We start from the raw sequence: 12,604 nt of genomic DNA, 5'->3' as shown, positions 1-12,604 counted from the left end.
ACGGCTGGCCGGAGGCATGAGGGAGATTCCTGGTCAGCTGCAGATGGAAAGAAAGTTCCTCTGCCATCACCGTCCACAGCTGCAGAGAATAACCTGCTTGTCTTCCTGTTGCCACGACAACTGGGACTCCCTGACAACACACCGTCGCATGCGTGGAGAAGGTTCGGGCCTTCGTTTAGAATTCCCGCCGGCTTCGACGTTGACGAAGCCCCTCGAAAGCTGTCTGGTTAAGAATTCCAGAACGTTGACCCAGTGACACAGAAAAAGCTGAGGTGATGTCCACGCTTTCCTGGCCCTTACTGCCAGCAGAACCTTCCGGTCCCATCGAAGCCAAACATCATCCCAACTGGGACGGGCATATCCCCATTCAATATCCGTGACACAGCAGCCCAGGTGCAAGAGCCAGCATGACCCTATCGGGCTCACCAGATGTAAATGCGGACCACAGCCCATCCTCTAGCCATTGCCAAAACGATGCTGCTTACCCGTGACGTTATTCAGTGGCCGAGGCCCCGTGAAATCTCAAAAAGGATCGAGCAAATTGCCTGCCCACCTCGGCTTGAAGTAGGACAGCATTTGGATAGGGCTTTGAGGTGAGCACCATGTGCTCCGGAAGAGGGGTCTTGTTCAGCCATGACCCAAGGGAGGCTCAGCAGTCCCAGCACAGGCAAAAGCTGGTCAAGTCCTGAAGGATAGGGCTCCAAACCGGACTTGCCCCCATCCCAGTCGGTGTTGCAATTGGGTGGGAAGATCACACAATGGAGCCCTGCCTCAGAAAGATTGCGACGGTTCATTTTGTTTTAGAACCTGGAGCAAGAGTCACAGGGCTAATTAGTTTTAACAACAAGAAAAATAGATTTCCTAAACATGAAAACATTATATTATGATACAATACTCCCCCATTAGCTTAATTATACATAGATTTTAAGGTCAACACATATGGCAAAGCAGATCTTAAGCTCCGACAGACTCAACTCTCCAGTCAATGTCTGTGAATTTCTCCTCTGATTTCCCCCAGATGATTGGGGCCTCACGGTAGCATGGTGGTTAGCATCAATGCTTCACAGCTCCAGGGTCCCAGGTTCGATTCCCGGCTGGGTCACTGTCTGTGTGGAGTCTGCACGTCCTCCCCGTGTGTGCGTGGGTTTCCTCCGGGTGCTCCGGTTTCCTCCCACAGTCCAAAGATGTGCGGGTTAGGTGGATTGGCCATGCTAAATTGCCCGTAGTGTAAGGTTAATGGGGGGATTGTTGGGTTACGGGTTACGTGGGTTTAAGTGGGGTGATCATTGCTCGGCACAACATCGAGGGCCGAAGGGCCTGTTCTGTGCTGTACTGTTCTATGTTCTATTGTCACATGAGAGTTTCCAAATTCCGCTCCCTCCCAATAACACATTTTAAGTGGCAGCACGGCGGGCGTAGTGGTTAGCACTGCTGCCTCACGGTGCCAAGGTCCCAGTTTCGAATCCCGGCTCTGGGTCACTGTCCTTGTGGAGTCCTGTTTTGGTGGGTTTCGCCCCCACAATCCAAAGATTGTAGGTGGATTGGCCACGCTAAATTGCCCCTTCATTGGAAAAAATGAATTGGGTACTCTAAATATATATTTTTAAAAACACATTTTAAAATCTTCTCTCACAATAATGCTTTCCATTGGTGGTTTGCATTCCGAAATCTAGACCAGGATTTATAAACGACTCGTGGAGACTACTCCACATTTAACAGTGAATCCAGTCCAGGTTTTACGCCAATCCCCTTTAGGATTTCTTTGTCCCGGCTGCTGGACAAACTGTTCACAATTACTTTAACTCTTGATTTCCTGATTTTACTGAAATGGCATCAAACATTTCATTTACCTCTGAAGCCTGCTGTCCCCCTTTAAATCTGGTTGCTGCAATTGTCTCCTTAACTCAGAACACTTTGTTTTTTCTTCCTTCACAGAATCATAGACTTTACAGTGCAGAAGGGGGCCATTCGGCCCATTGAGTCTGCACCAGCCCTTGGAAAGAATCATAGAATCATGACAGTGCAGAAGGAGGTCATGCAGCCCATTGAATCTGCACCCAACCCTTCAAAAGAGCACCCTACCTAGGCCCACGGCCCAACCCTAACCCCGTAACACCACCCAACCTTATGGACACTAAGGGGCAATTTAGCATGGCCAATCCACCTAACCTGCGCATCTTTGGACTGTGGGAGGAAACCGGAGCACCCGGAGGAAACCCACGCAGAGACGGGGAGAAAGTGCAGACTCCGCACAGACGGTCACCCGAACCAGGAATTCAACCGGGTCCCTGGCGCTGTGAGACAGCAGTGCTAACCACTGTGCCACCGTGCCTCCATGGTCCTAATTGTGGTCTGAAGGCTAGTCGCTCTGTTGCCGACAGCTCACACACTTCATTAGTGGTGCCAGGTCACGTGTCTCTAGAACTGAGAGAGAGATGCTTCTAGAAGGCGGCATGGCAACACAGTGGTTAGCACTGTCGCTTCATAGAACCAGGATCCTGGGTTCGATTCCCGGCTCGGGTCACTGTCCGTGTGGAGTCTGCACATTCACCCCGTGTCTGCGTGGGTTTCCTCCGGGTGCTCCGGTTTCCTCCCACAAGTCCCGAAAGACGTGCTGTTAGGTGAATTGGACATTCTGAATTCTCCCTCTGTGTACCCGAACAGGCGCCGGAATGTGGCGACTAGGGGATTTTCACAGTAACTTCATTGCAGTGTTAAATAAGCCTGCGTGTGACACTAATAAAGTTTATTATTATTATTATCTATCCCTGTACATGGTTGGAGAAAGTCAATAAAGGTTTGAAATGTTCCTGGTTGCCTCGATTCCAATGATCTCTGGTAGATACACCCTGGGGTTGTTTCTGGTGCTACTTCGTGTTGACTCCTGCTCCTGTATCTCGTGTTCTCTAAGATACCTCTTCTCCAGTTTGTGCTGGGTCTGCTGACGTTACCCACCAGCGTTGTGGTTCTTCCCCGCACAGCCTCCCAACTCTTCCTCGGTGGCCAGGAGTGGACCCAGGACTCAAGCCACACGGTCTGGCCAGAGCACTGTACACTTGCTGACCACAACTTTCTCTTGGCATCTGCAACTGTTGTCCAGCTGCTGATTGCTGCTCTGGATTGTCCAGACTGCAAGCTCTCTTTCGGTTTCTTCTGCACTTAACTCCTCCCCATGGAGTGCATACATTCCGTGTAACACTTGACAGCTGTCCATAAGACCATAAGACACAGGAGCAGGATGAGGCCACTCGGCCCTTCCAATCTGCTCCGCCATTCGATCATGGCTGATCTATTTCTCATCCTCATTCTCCTGCCTTCTCCCCATAACCCCCCCCCCCCCCCCCCCCCCCCCCTCCCCCCCATAGGGCAGCACGGTAGCATTGCGGATAGCACAATCGCTTCACAGCTCCAGGGTCCCAGGTTCGATTCCGGCTTGGGTCACTGTCTGTGCGGAGTCTGCACATCCTCCCCGTGTGTGCGTGGGTTTCCTCCGGGTGCTCCGGTTTCCTCCCACAGTCACAAAGATGTGCAGGTTAGGTGGACTGGCCATGCTAAATTGCCCTTAGTGTCCAAAATTGCCCTTAGTGTTGGGTTGGGTTATGGGGATAGGGTGGAGGTGTTGACCTTGGGTAGGGTGCTCTTTGCAAGAGCCGGTGCAGACTCGATGGGCCGAATGGCCTCCTTCTGCACTGTAAATTCTATGAAACCCCTGATCCCCTTATTAATCAAGAACCTATCTATCTTTGTCTTAAAGACACTCAGTGATTTGGCCTCCACAGCCTTCTGCGGCAAAGAGTTCCACAGATTCACCACCCTCTGGCTGAAGAAATTCCTCCCCATCTCGGTTTTAAAGGATCGTCTGAGGCTGAGCCCTTGGGTCACCCACCACACTAACCTTCTGGCCAGGAGCCCATGGTTTTCTATCCTTCAGACAATTTCTTATCTGTAACCGAGTTCTGACTCTCCATTGTTCCTGTTGAATCAGTTTTTTCCTTGTGGAGCTTTATCAGGTGTCAACCAGTTGGTTGACTGCACAACCCAGTGCGTGTATTAGCTTGTTCGTTCCTTCACAAGGTCAAGCGTGATTACTTCGCCAAAGACCAGCTCGACTATTATTGGCTGGGCTGTTTTAGTACAGATAATCCACAAATCGAACCCTCACCATCGCTCCCATTTCTTCACGTTGAATGGCGATAATATGAATTGGTGACCCACGATAATTGCTGGGTCAAATATTTCACGCAGGCCGCTTTCAAAATGCTGGCCTAAGGTGACACCTGAGATGCAATTGTTTAAAAATGTGTCTGAGACGCTAATCGATGAATTTGAACTTGCCTTTCAGATCTGGGAGCGTTCAACATCACTGGAATGAAATCTTTTTCTTCGTTGACCACCTGGCTCACAAGTTCATCAGGTAAGTCTTCCTCTGAAGAAGCCCACTCTCAAAGATGCCGACTATTTCTTTCTCCCGAACTGAGAAGAGCCCCCTGAGCAACACAGAACACAGAACAGTACAGCACAGAACAGGCCCTTCGGCCCTCGATGTTGTGCCGAGCAATGATCACCCTACTCAAACCCACGTAACCCGTATACCCGTAACCCAACAATCCCCCCATTAACCTTACACTACGGGCAATTTAGCATGGCCAATCCACCTAACCCGCACATCTTTGGACTGTGGGAGGAAACCGGAGCACCCGGAGGAAACCCACGCACACACGGGGAGGACGTGCAGACTCCGCACAGACAGTGACCCAGCCGGGAATCGAACCTGGGACCCTGGAGCTGTGAAGCATTGATGCTAACCACCATGCTACCGTGAGGCCGTAACGAAGAGAGGTAGTCCCTGCAACCAGTGGGACGTTGCGGACACAAAATGGCTGCCACGCTACCCCCCCCCCCCCTCGCCGAACATCAGTTATTATTTTCAACTCCCTTTCACGCATTCTGAATAGCCGTTTTGTTCTTTTCCAGCCCTCAGCTGAGAATGTCTTTCATCGTTTTCTCTACCAGAGGCACCACGCTCATGACCCTGACAGAAGACAGGTGAGTGACGCCCACAGGGTCAATGTTCTCATGGAGTCAGGCAGAGCAAGGGGAGGAAATCAGCCCATCGTTCTTCTGCTGCCCCTTCAAAAGACCGCTCCCCACTATAATCCCCATAATCCGGCAATTTCCCTTTCCGTTCAAGGGTTTGCTCACTCCCCTGTGAAGGGATTGTCCGATTCCCTTCGTGGAGTTACCATTTAATTTACACTAAGTGGATCCGACATGACAAAAACTCACTTCCTCGAATAGAATCCCTACAGTGCAGAAGGAGGCCATTCGGACCATCGAGTCTGCACCCACCGCCCCAAAAGAGCACCTTACCCAGACCCACCCCCCACCAAACCTGCACATCTTTGTGACTGTGGGAGGAAACCGGAGCACCCGGAGGAAACCCACGCAGACACGGGGAGAATGTGCAGACTCCGCAGAGACAGTGACCCAAGCCAGGAATCGAACCTGGGACCCTGGAGCTGTAAAGCTGTGCTAACCACTGTGCTACCTTGATGCCGATTTTTGCCTTGCGCCGCGAAGGGTCTCATTGTGCAGAGCAGAGTAACACCTTGCGGTAATTCAGGCAAAGACTCCAGGCGCCTGCAGAAGCTCGCCAAAGCTCAAGCTCAGGGTTCGGGGAACTGGGAAGGATCCTCGGGTAGATAGCAGGTGGGATGGTCTTCATTACCAGCCCTCTGAATATATTCCAACACATTTTTTTTTTTTTAGAACAGTACAGCACAGCACAGAACAGGCCCTTCGGCCCTCGATGTTGTGCCGAGCAGTGATCACCCTACTTAAACCCACATAACCCGTATACCCGTAACCCAACAATCCCCCCATTAACCTTACACTACGGGCAATTTAGCATGGCCAATCCACCTAACCCACACATCTTTGGACTGTGGGAGGAAACCGGAGCACCCGGAGGAAACCCACGCACACACGGGGAGGACGTGCAGACTCCACACAGACAGTGACCCAGCCGGGAATCGAACCTGGGACCCTGGAGCTGTGAAGCATTGATGCTAACCACCATGCTACCGTGAGGCCCCCTAACATCTTGGGTTCCGCCCAGCACCAGGACCTCAGAGCAAGAGGGTAGAGGTGACAGGAGATGAGGAAGTGGAGCTTGCAAAGAGCAGCGGCAACCTCATAATGGGGGGGGCCGGTGAGGAGTGGGTAGGAGGGGGTCATGCAAGGCGGTGCACTGGGGGCTTTTCTGATTCACGTTGATGCTGTCTTCAGTATCTTGGACTTGCAGGAACGTTCCCTTTGGTACTGTATGGTTTTCCCTCAGTCAGGGATGCCCCCTGTCTGACAGACAGACTTGTCACTGCTGCTTCCCTCCGCAGCAAGGGACATGAAATGAAAATGAAATGAAATGAAAATCGCTTATTGTCACGAGTGAAGTTTCTGTGAAAAGCCCCTAGTCGCCACATTCCGGCGCCTGTTCGGGGAGGCTGTTACGGGACATGCCACATCCATGTGGACTCCCAGCGGGAGGAAGTAGAACATGCTTGCCACACACATCATCCCGACCCACCATGTACCGGGCAGGGCTCGAGGGGTTAAACGTGAATGTCGCGTGCTCTGACTCCACGTTGCTGGTGGAAATGGCCAGCCCAGACTATCGGGAAACCACCAGGCTGGCTTTTGAAGGTTGGGATGGGGGGAAACAGCTTTGTTCCTTCTGGGATCCGAGTGCAGCAATGAAAGCAGGCGGGGTGGGGGGGTCTCAATGTGGTTAAATGGTACGCTTGTCAGTTCCATCCTCAAATATGGCATCGGTCCATTCACTCGTCTGAATGGAGTTTTATTGGCACAAGTAACTGTGGTTGACGCTGGTCTGGAATCATCAAAAACAGTGTGTGGCAGGAGTGACTGCTGCCTCACAGCGCCGGGTTTAATTCCGGCCTTCGGGCGACTGTCTGTGCGGAGTCTGCACCTTCTCCCCGTCTCTGCGTGGGTTTCCTCCGGGTGCTCCGGTTTCCTCCCACAGTCTGAAGATGTACAGGTTAAGTGGATTGGTCATGCTAAATTTCCCTTGGTGTCCGAAAAGGTTAGGTGGGGTTACTGGGTTACGGGGATAGGGTGGTGGCGGAGGCTTGGGCTTTTAGTAGGGTGCTCTTTCCAGACTCGATGGGCTGAATGGTTTCCTCCTGCACAGTAAATTCTAAGATCAGAATCTGGAGTTAATGGATGTCCCCCCCCAGCAATGGGAGTAATTGTTCACCTTTCCCAGTGTCTGCTTTGCAGTTAGATCGGGTGATGTATCGGATGGTGGGGGAGCAGTGCTTCAAGGGGTTGGATTGTGCAGGGACAGGCACACAAATTGGTCCACGCAAACTGCACTCGGAAACAAAGAGCAAGCATTAAGTTGCCCAGCTCAGAGCTCTAGCTCATGCTCAAGGCGATTTTCAATCTCTCGCACCAGGGCCCAGAGAGCTGTGGAGGTGGGCAGACTGAATCCTTTGCAGGGTACCCGTCTGGGGCCCTTTCATCTCCATTCAGGGATCAATGCCCAACCAGACGGACAGAGTGGAAATCAGTGTCGCCAGCCCTCCAGGTCCCTCTCTCTCCACTTTCCAAACAGTCGGCATTAATCAGAGGCACAGCAACAGGCTTCAGGGAGGGGAAACCAACACAGCACTTTGAGGCTGCAAGAACAGACGGAAAGAAAAGATTGATTCCAGTCCAGCCCCATCAAACAGTATTATTTATTTTCCAATTGGATCCTCCTGTCTAGCTTTTCCGAGTTAAAGGTCCCTGGCTCTCGGATATTCCGAACTTCAGGTTCAAAGGCCCAGGGCCGGTTTTAAGCCTATTTGACCAATTTCATCAAATTGGGCCCCGTACCTTAAGGGGGCCCCACGCCAGCGGCGACAGAGTTACTGTTTGAAGCCTTTTCTGTATTCTAAGAGAAACTATAGGGCAGTTTTTACTTTTGGGGAACGCACCGCATTACCGTCGACAAATCCTTCAGCCCTGCGCCGCCAAATCCTTCCGCCCGGGTAAGTAAGTTTCAAAATTTTAGTATATCAAGCATTTAATGTTTTTTTTTGGTTAAAGACGAGCATACTACACAAAATATAAACATACATAAATTTTTACTTTTGTAGAGTAGGGGCCCCGCCATCACATTTCTAATTAGAACAGTACAGCACAGAACAGGCCCTTCGGCCCACAATGTTGTGCCGAGCCATGATCACCCCACTCAAACCCACGTATCCACCCTATACCCGTAACCCAACCCCTCCCCTTAACCTTACTTTTATTAGGACACTACGGGCAATTTAGCATGGCCAATCCACCTAACCTGCACATCTTTGGACTGTGGGAGGAAACCGGAGCACCCGGAGGAAACCCACGCACACAGGGGGAGGACGTGCAGACTCCACAGAGACAGTGACCCAGCCGGGAATCGAACCTGGGACCCTGGAGCTGTGAAGCATTTATGCTAACCACCATGCTACCCTGCTGCCCCGAATTGGGCCCGCAATTCCTAGCACCGGCCCTACAAAGGCCACAGAGCCAGAGGTCACTTGGCCAACCGGGTCATGGACACCATTCCACCCCTAATACAAGCCCCACCTCTTGTTGATAGATAGATAGATAAATACAGCACAGAACAGGCCCTTCGGCCCACGATGTTGCGCCGAACTTTTGTCCTAGGTTAATCATAGAATTTTGGACAATTTTTCATGGCCAATCCACCCAACCTGCACATCTTTGGACTGTGGGAGGAAACCGGAGTACCCGGAGGAAACCCACGCAGACTCGGGGAGGATGTGCAGACTCCACACAGACAGCGACCCAAGTCGAAATCGAACTTGGGACCCTGGAGCTGTGAAGCAATTGTGCTATCCACAATGCTACCCTGCTGCTCTTAAGAAGTTAACCTACACTCCATTATTCTACCATAATCCATGTACCTATCCAATAGCCGCTTGAAGGTCCCTAACTTTTCCGACTCAACTACTTCCACAGGCAGTGCATTCCATGCCCCCACTACTCTCTGGGTAAAGAACCTACCTCTGACATCCCCTCTATATCTTCCACCATTTATCTTAAATTTATGTCCTCTTGTAATGGTGTGTTCCACCCGGGGAAAAAGTCTCTGACTGTCTACTCTATCTATTCCCCTAATCATCTTATAAACCTCTATCAAGTTGCCCCTCATCCTTCTCCGTTCTAATGAGAAAAGGCCTAGCACCCTCAACCTTTCCTCGTATGACCTACTCGCCATTCCAGGCAACATCCTGGTAAATCTCCTTTGCACCTTTTCCAAAGCTTCCACATCCTTCCTAAAATGAGGTGACCAGAACTGCACACAGTACTCCAAATGCGGCCTGACCAAGGTTTTGTACAGCTGCATCATCACCTCACGGCTCTTAAATTCAATCCCTCTGCTAATGAAATGAAAATGAAAATTGCTTATTGTCACGAGTAGGCTTCAATTAAGTTACTGTGAAAAGCCCCTAGTCGGCACATTCTGGCGCCTGTCCGGGGAGGCTGGTACGGGAATTGAACCGTGCTGCTGGCCTGCTTGGTCTGCTTTAAAAGCCAGTGATTTAGCCTGGTGAGCTAAACCAGCCCCTCAGGCAGTGCCAGTAATGAACGCTAGCACACCATAGGCCTTCTTCACAGCTCTATCCACTTGAGTGGCAACTTTCAAAGATCTATGAACATAGACCCCAAGATCTCTCTGCTCCTCCACATTGCCAAGAACCCTACCATTAACCCTGTATTCCGCATTCATATTTGTCCTTCCAAAATGGACAACCTCACACTTGTCAGGGTTAAACTCCATCTGCCACGTCTCAGCCCAGCTCTGCATTCTATCTATGTCTCTTTGAAGCCGACAACAGCGCTCCTCACTATCCACAACTCCACCAATCTTCGTATCATCTTCAAATTTACTGACCCACCCTTCAACTCCCTCATCCAAGTCGTTAATGAAAATCACAAACAGCAGAGGACCCAGAACTGATCCCTGCGGTACGCCACTGATAACTGGGCTCCAGGCTGAATATTTGCCATCCGCCACCACTCTCTGTCTTCTATCGGTTAGCCAGTTTGTTATCCAACTGGCCAAATTTCGCACTATCGCCTCCTTACTTTCTGCATAAGCCTAACATGGGGAACCTTATCAAATGCCTTACTAAAATCCATGTACACTACATCCACTGCTTTACCTTCATCCACATGCTTGGTCACCTCCTCAAAGAAGTCAATAAGACTTGTAAGGCAAGACCTACCCCTCACAAATCCGTGCTGACTATCCCTAATCAAGCAATGCCTTTCCAGATGCTCAGAAATCCTATCCCTCAGTACCCTTTCCATTACTTTGCAGACCACCGAAGTAAGACTAACTCGCCTGTAATTCCCAGGGTTATCCCTATTCCCTTTTTTGAACAGGGGCACGACATTCGCCACTCTCCAATCCTCTGGTACCACCCCTGTTGACAGCGAGGACGAAAAGATCATTGCCAACGGCTCTGCAATTTCATTTCTTGCTTCCCATAGAATCCTTGGATATATCCCGTCAGGCCCGGGGGACTTGTCTATCCTCAAGTTTTTCAAAACGCGCAACACATCTTCCTTCCTGACAAGTATCTCCTCAAGCTTATCAGTCTGCTTCACGCTGTCCTCTCCAACAATATGGCCCCTCTCGTTTGTACTGAAGAAAAATACTTGTTCAAGACCTCTCCTATCTCTTCAGACTCAATACACAATCTCCCGCTACTGTCCTTAATCGGACCTACCCTCGCTCTAGTCATTCTCATATTTCTCACATATGTGTAAACGGCCTTGGGGTTTTCCTTGATCCAACCCGCCAAAGATTTTTCATGCCCTCTCTTAGCTCTCCTAATCCCTTTCTTCAGTTCCCTCCTAGCTATCTTTTCTCAGCTGGGAGTCAACTCCTGCAGGAGAGACAGTGAGGGCAAGGGTGAAGGTTCCCTCCAGCGCCCTGTCTCGTTCTAAAGCCCGCACAGGTGTTACCCTGCAGAATGAAGCAACAGATCTGCTCTGGGAAGGGCGAGGGTCTTCGCTCACAGGACCGACCATACAACCTGTTTGCTCTCCAAACACGCTGTCTGAACGGAAGTGGGGGGGGGGGGATTATCAGAATACCCTCCCACCTGCCCTACCCTCGAGTGGGCACTGGGTGATGCGCTATCAATAACGACGAGACGAGAGTAGAGTGCAATCGAGGCTTTATTACACAGAGATGTGGAGCCTCCCGCAGCTGCTGCTGAAATGGCTGCAGCTCGGTCAGCACACACAGTTGTACTCCGCCTACTGGGCGGAGCCAGCAGGCAGGGATCTACCCCCGGACCTGTAGTATAGGGGCCTTACCGTAATACACCTCATATGCGATATGTACAGCAGTGATGACGACCACACTGGGTAAATTTAACGATACCCCAACATTTTTCTCCAATCTTCACCCTTGCCCTCACTGTCTCTCCTGCAGGAGTTGACTCCCAGCTGAGAAAACTTCCCTTGAGGACAGAAACCATGTTGTCTGCTGTTATTGCTACACACAACCGGGACGACAAAGTGTTTGCTCCCTGCACTTGTATCATCTGCCATCATCGCTGGTCCTTTTCCTGGACACTCTCGCACACAAGCACAGGCACACAAAATCGTTCTCACACACGCACACACACACGCACAAAATCGCTCTCACACACGCACACACACTCGCACAAAATCTCTCTCATGTGCACACACACTCGCACAAAATCTCTCTCACACACGCACACACACTCGCACAAAATCTCTCTCATGTGCACACACACTCGCACAAAATCTCTCTCACACACGCACACACACTCGCACAAAATCTCTCACACACGCACACACACTCAAAATCTCTCTCACACGCACACACACTCGCGCACACACTCACACAAAATCTCTCTCACACACGCACAAACACTCGCACAAAATCTCTCTCGTGCACACACACTCGCACAAAATCTCTCTCACACACGCACACACACTCACACAAAATCTCTCACACACGCACACACACTCAAAATCTCTCTCACACGCACACACACTCGCGCACACACTCACACAAAATCTCTCTCACCCACACACACTCGCACAAAATCTCTCTCACACACGCACACACACTCGCACAAAATCTCTCACACACGCACACACACTCAAAATCTCTCTCACACGCACACACACTCGCGCACACACTCACACAAAATCTCTCTCACCCACACACACTCGCACAAAATCTCTCTCACACGCACACACACTCGCGCACACACTCACACAAAATCTCTCTCACCCACACACACTCGCACAAAATCTCTCTCACACACGCACACACACTCGCACAAAATCTCTCTCACACACGCACACACACTCGCACAAAATCACTCTCACACACGCACACGCACTCGCACAAAATCTCTCCCACACATGCACACATGCTCACACAAAATCTCTCTCACACACACACACTCGCACAAAGTCTCTCTCACACACGCACACACACTCGCACAAAATCTCTCTCACACACGCACACACACTCGCA

At 50.8% G+C, this 12,604-nt stretch overlaps 1 protein-coding gene across 1 annotated transcript in view; it reads left to right on the top strand.

The window, feature by feature from the left end:
- The window catches only part of LOC119957482 (anthrax toxin receptor 1-like), a 170,625-nt gene that overhangs the window by 26,569 nt on the left and 131,452 nt on the right, over positions 1–12,604 (top strand). The window contains exons 2-3 of the mRNA XM_038785576.1: positions 4,343–4,414; positions 4,975–5,046. Of these exons, the coding sequence (XP_038641504.1) occupies positions 4,343–4,414; positions 4,975–5,046 (144 nt within the window). The remainder of the gene's footprint in view (positions 1–4,342; positions 4,415–4,974; positions 5,047–12,604) is intronic.

This window comes from Scyliorhinus canicula, chromosome 26 (assembly GCF_902713615.1).
Source record: "Scyliorhinus canicula chromosome 26, sScyCan1.1, whole genome shotgun sequence".
Lineage (NCBI taxonomy): Eukaryota > Metazoa > Chordata > Chondrichthyes > Carcharhiniformes > Scyliorhinidae > Scyliorhinus > Scyliorhinus canicula.
The sequence above is the reverse complement of the archived record's forward strand: the minus strand, read 5'-3'. Positions and strand labels throughout refer to the sequence as shown.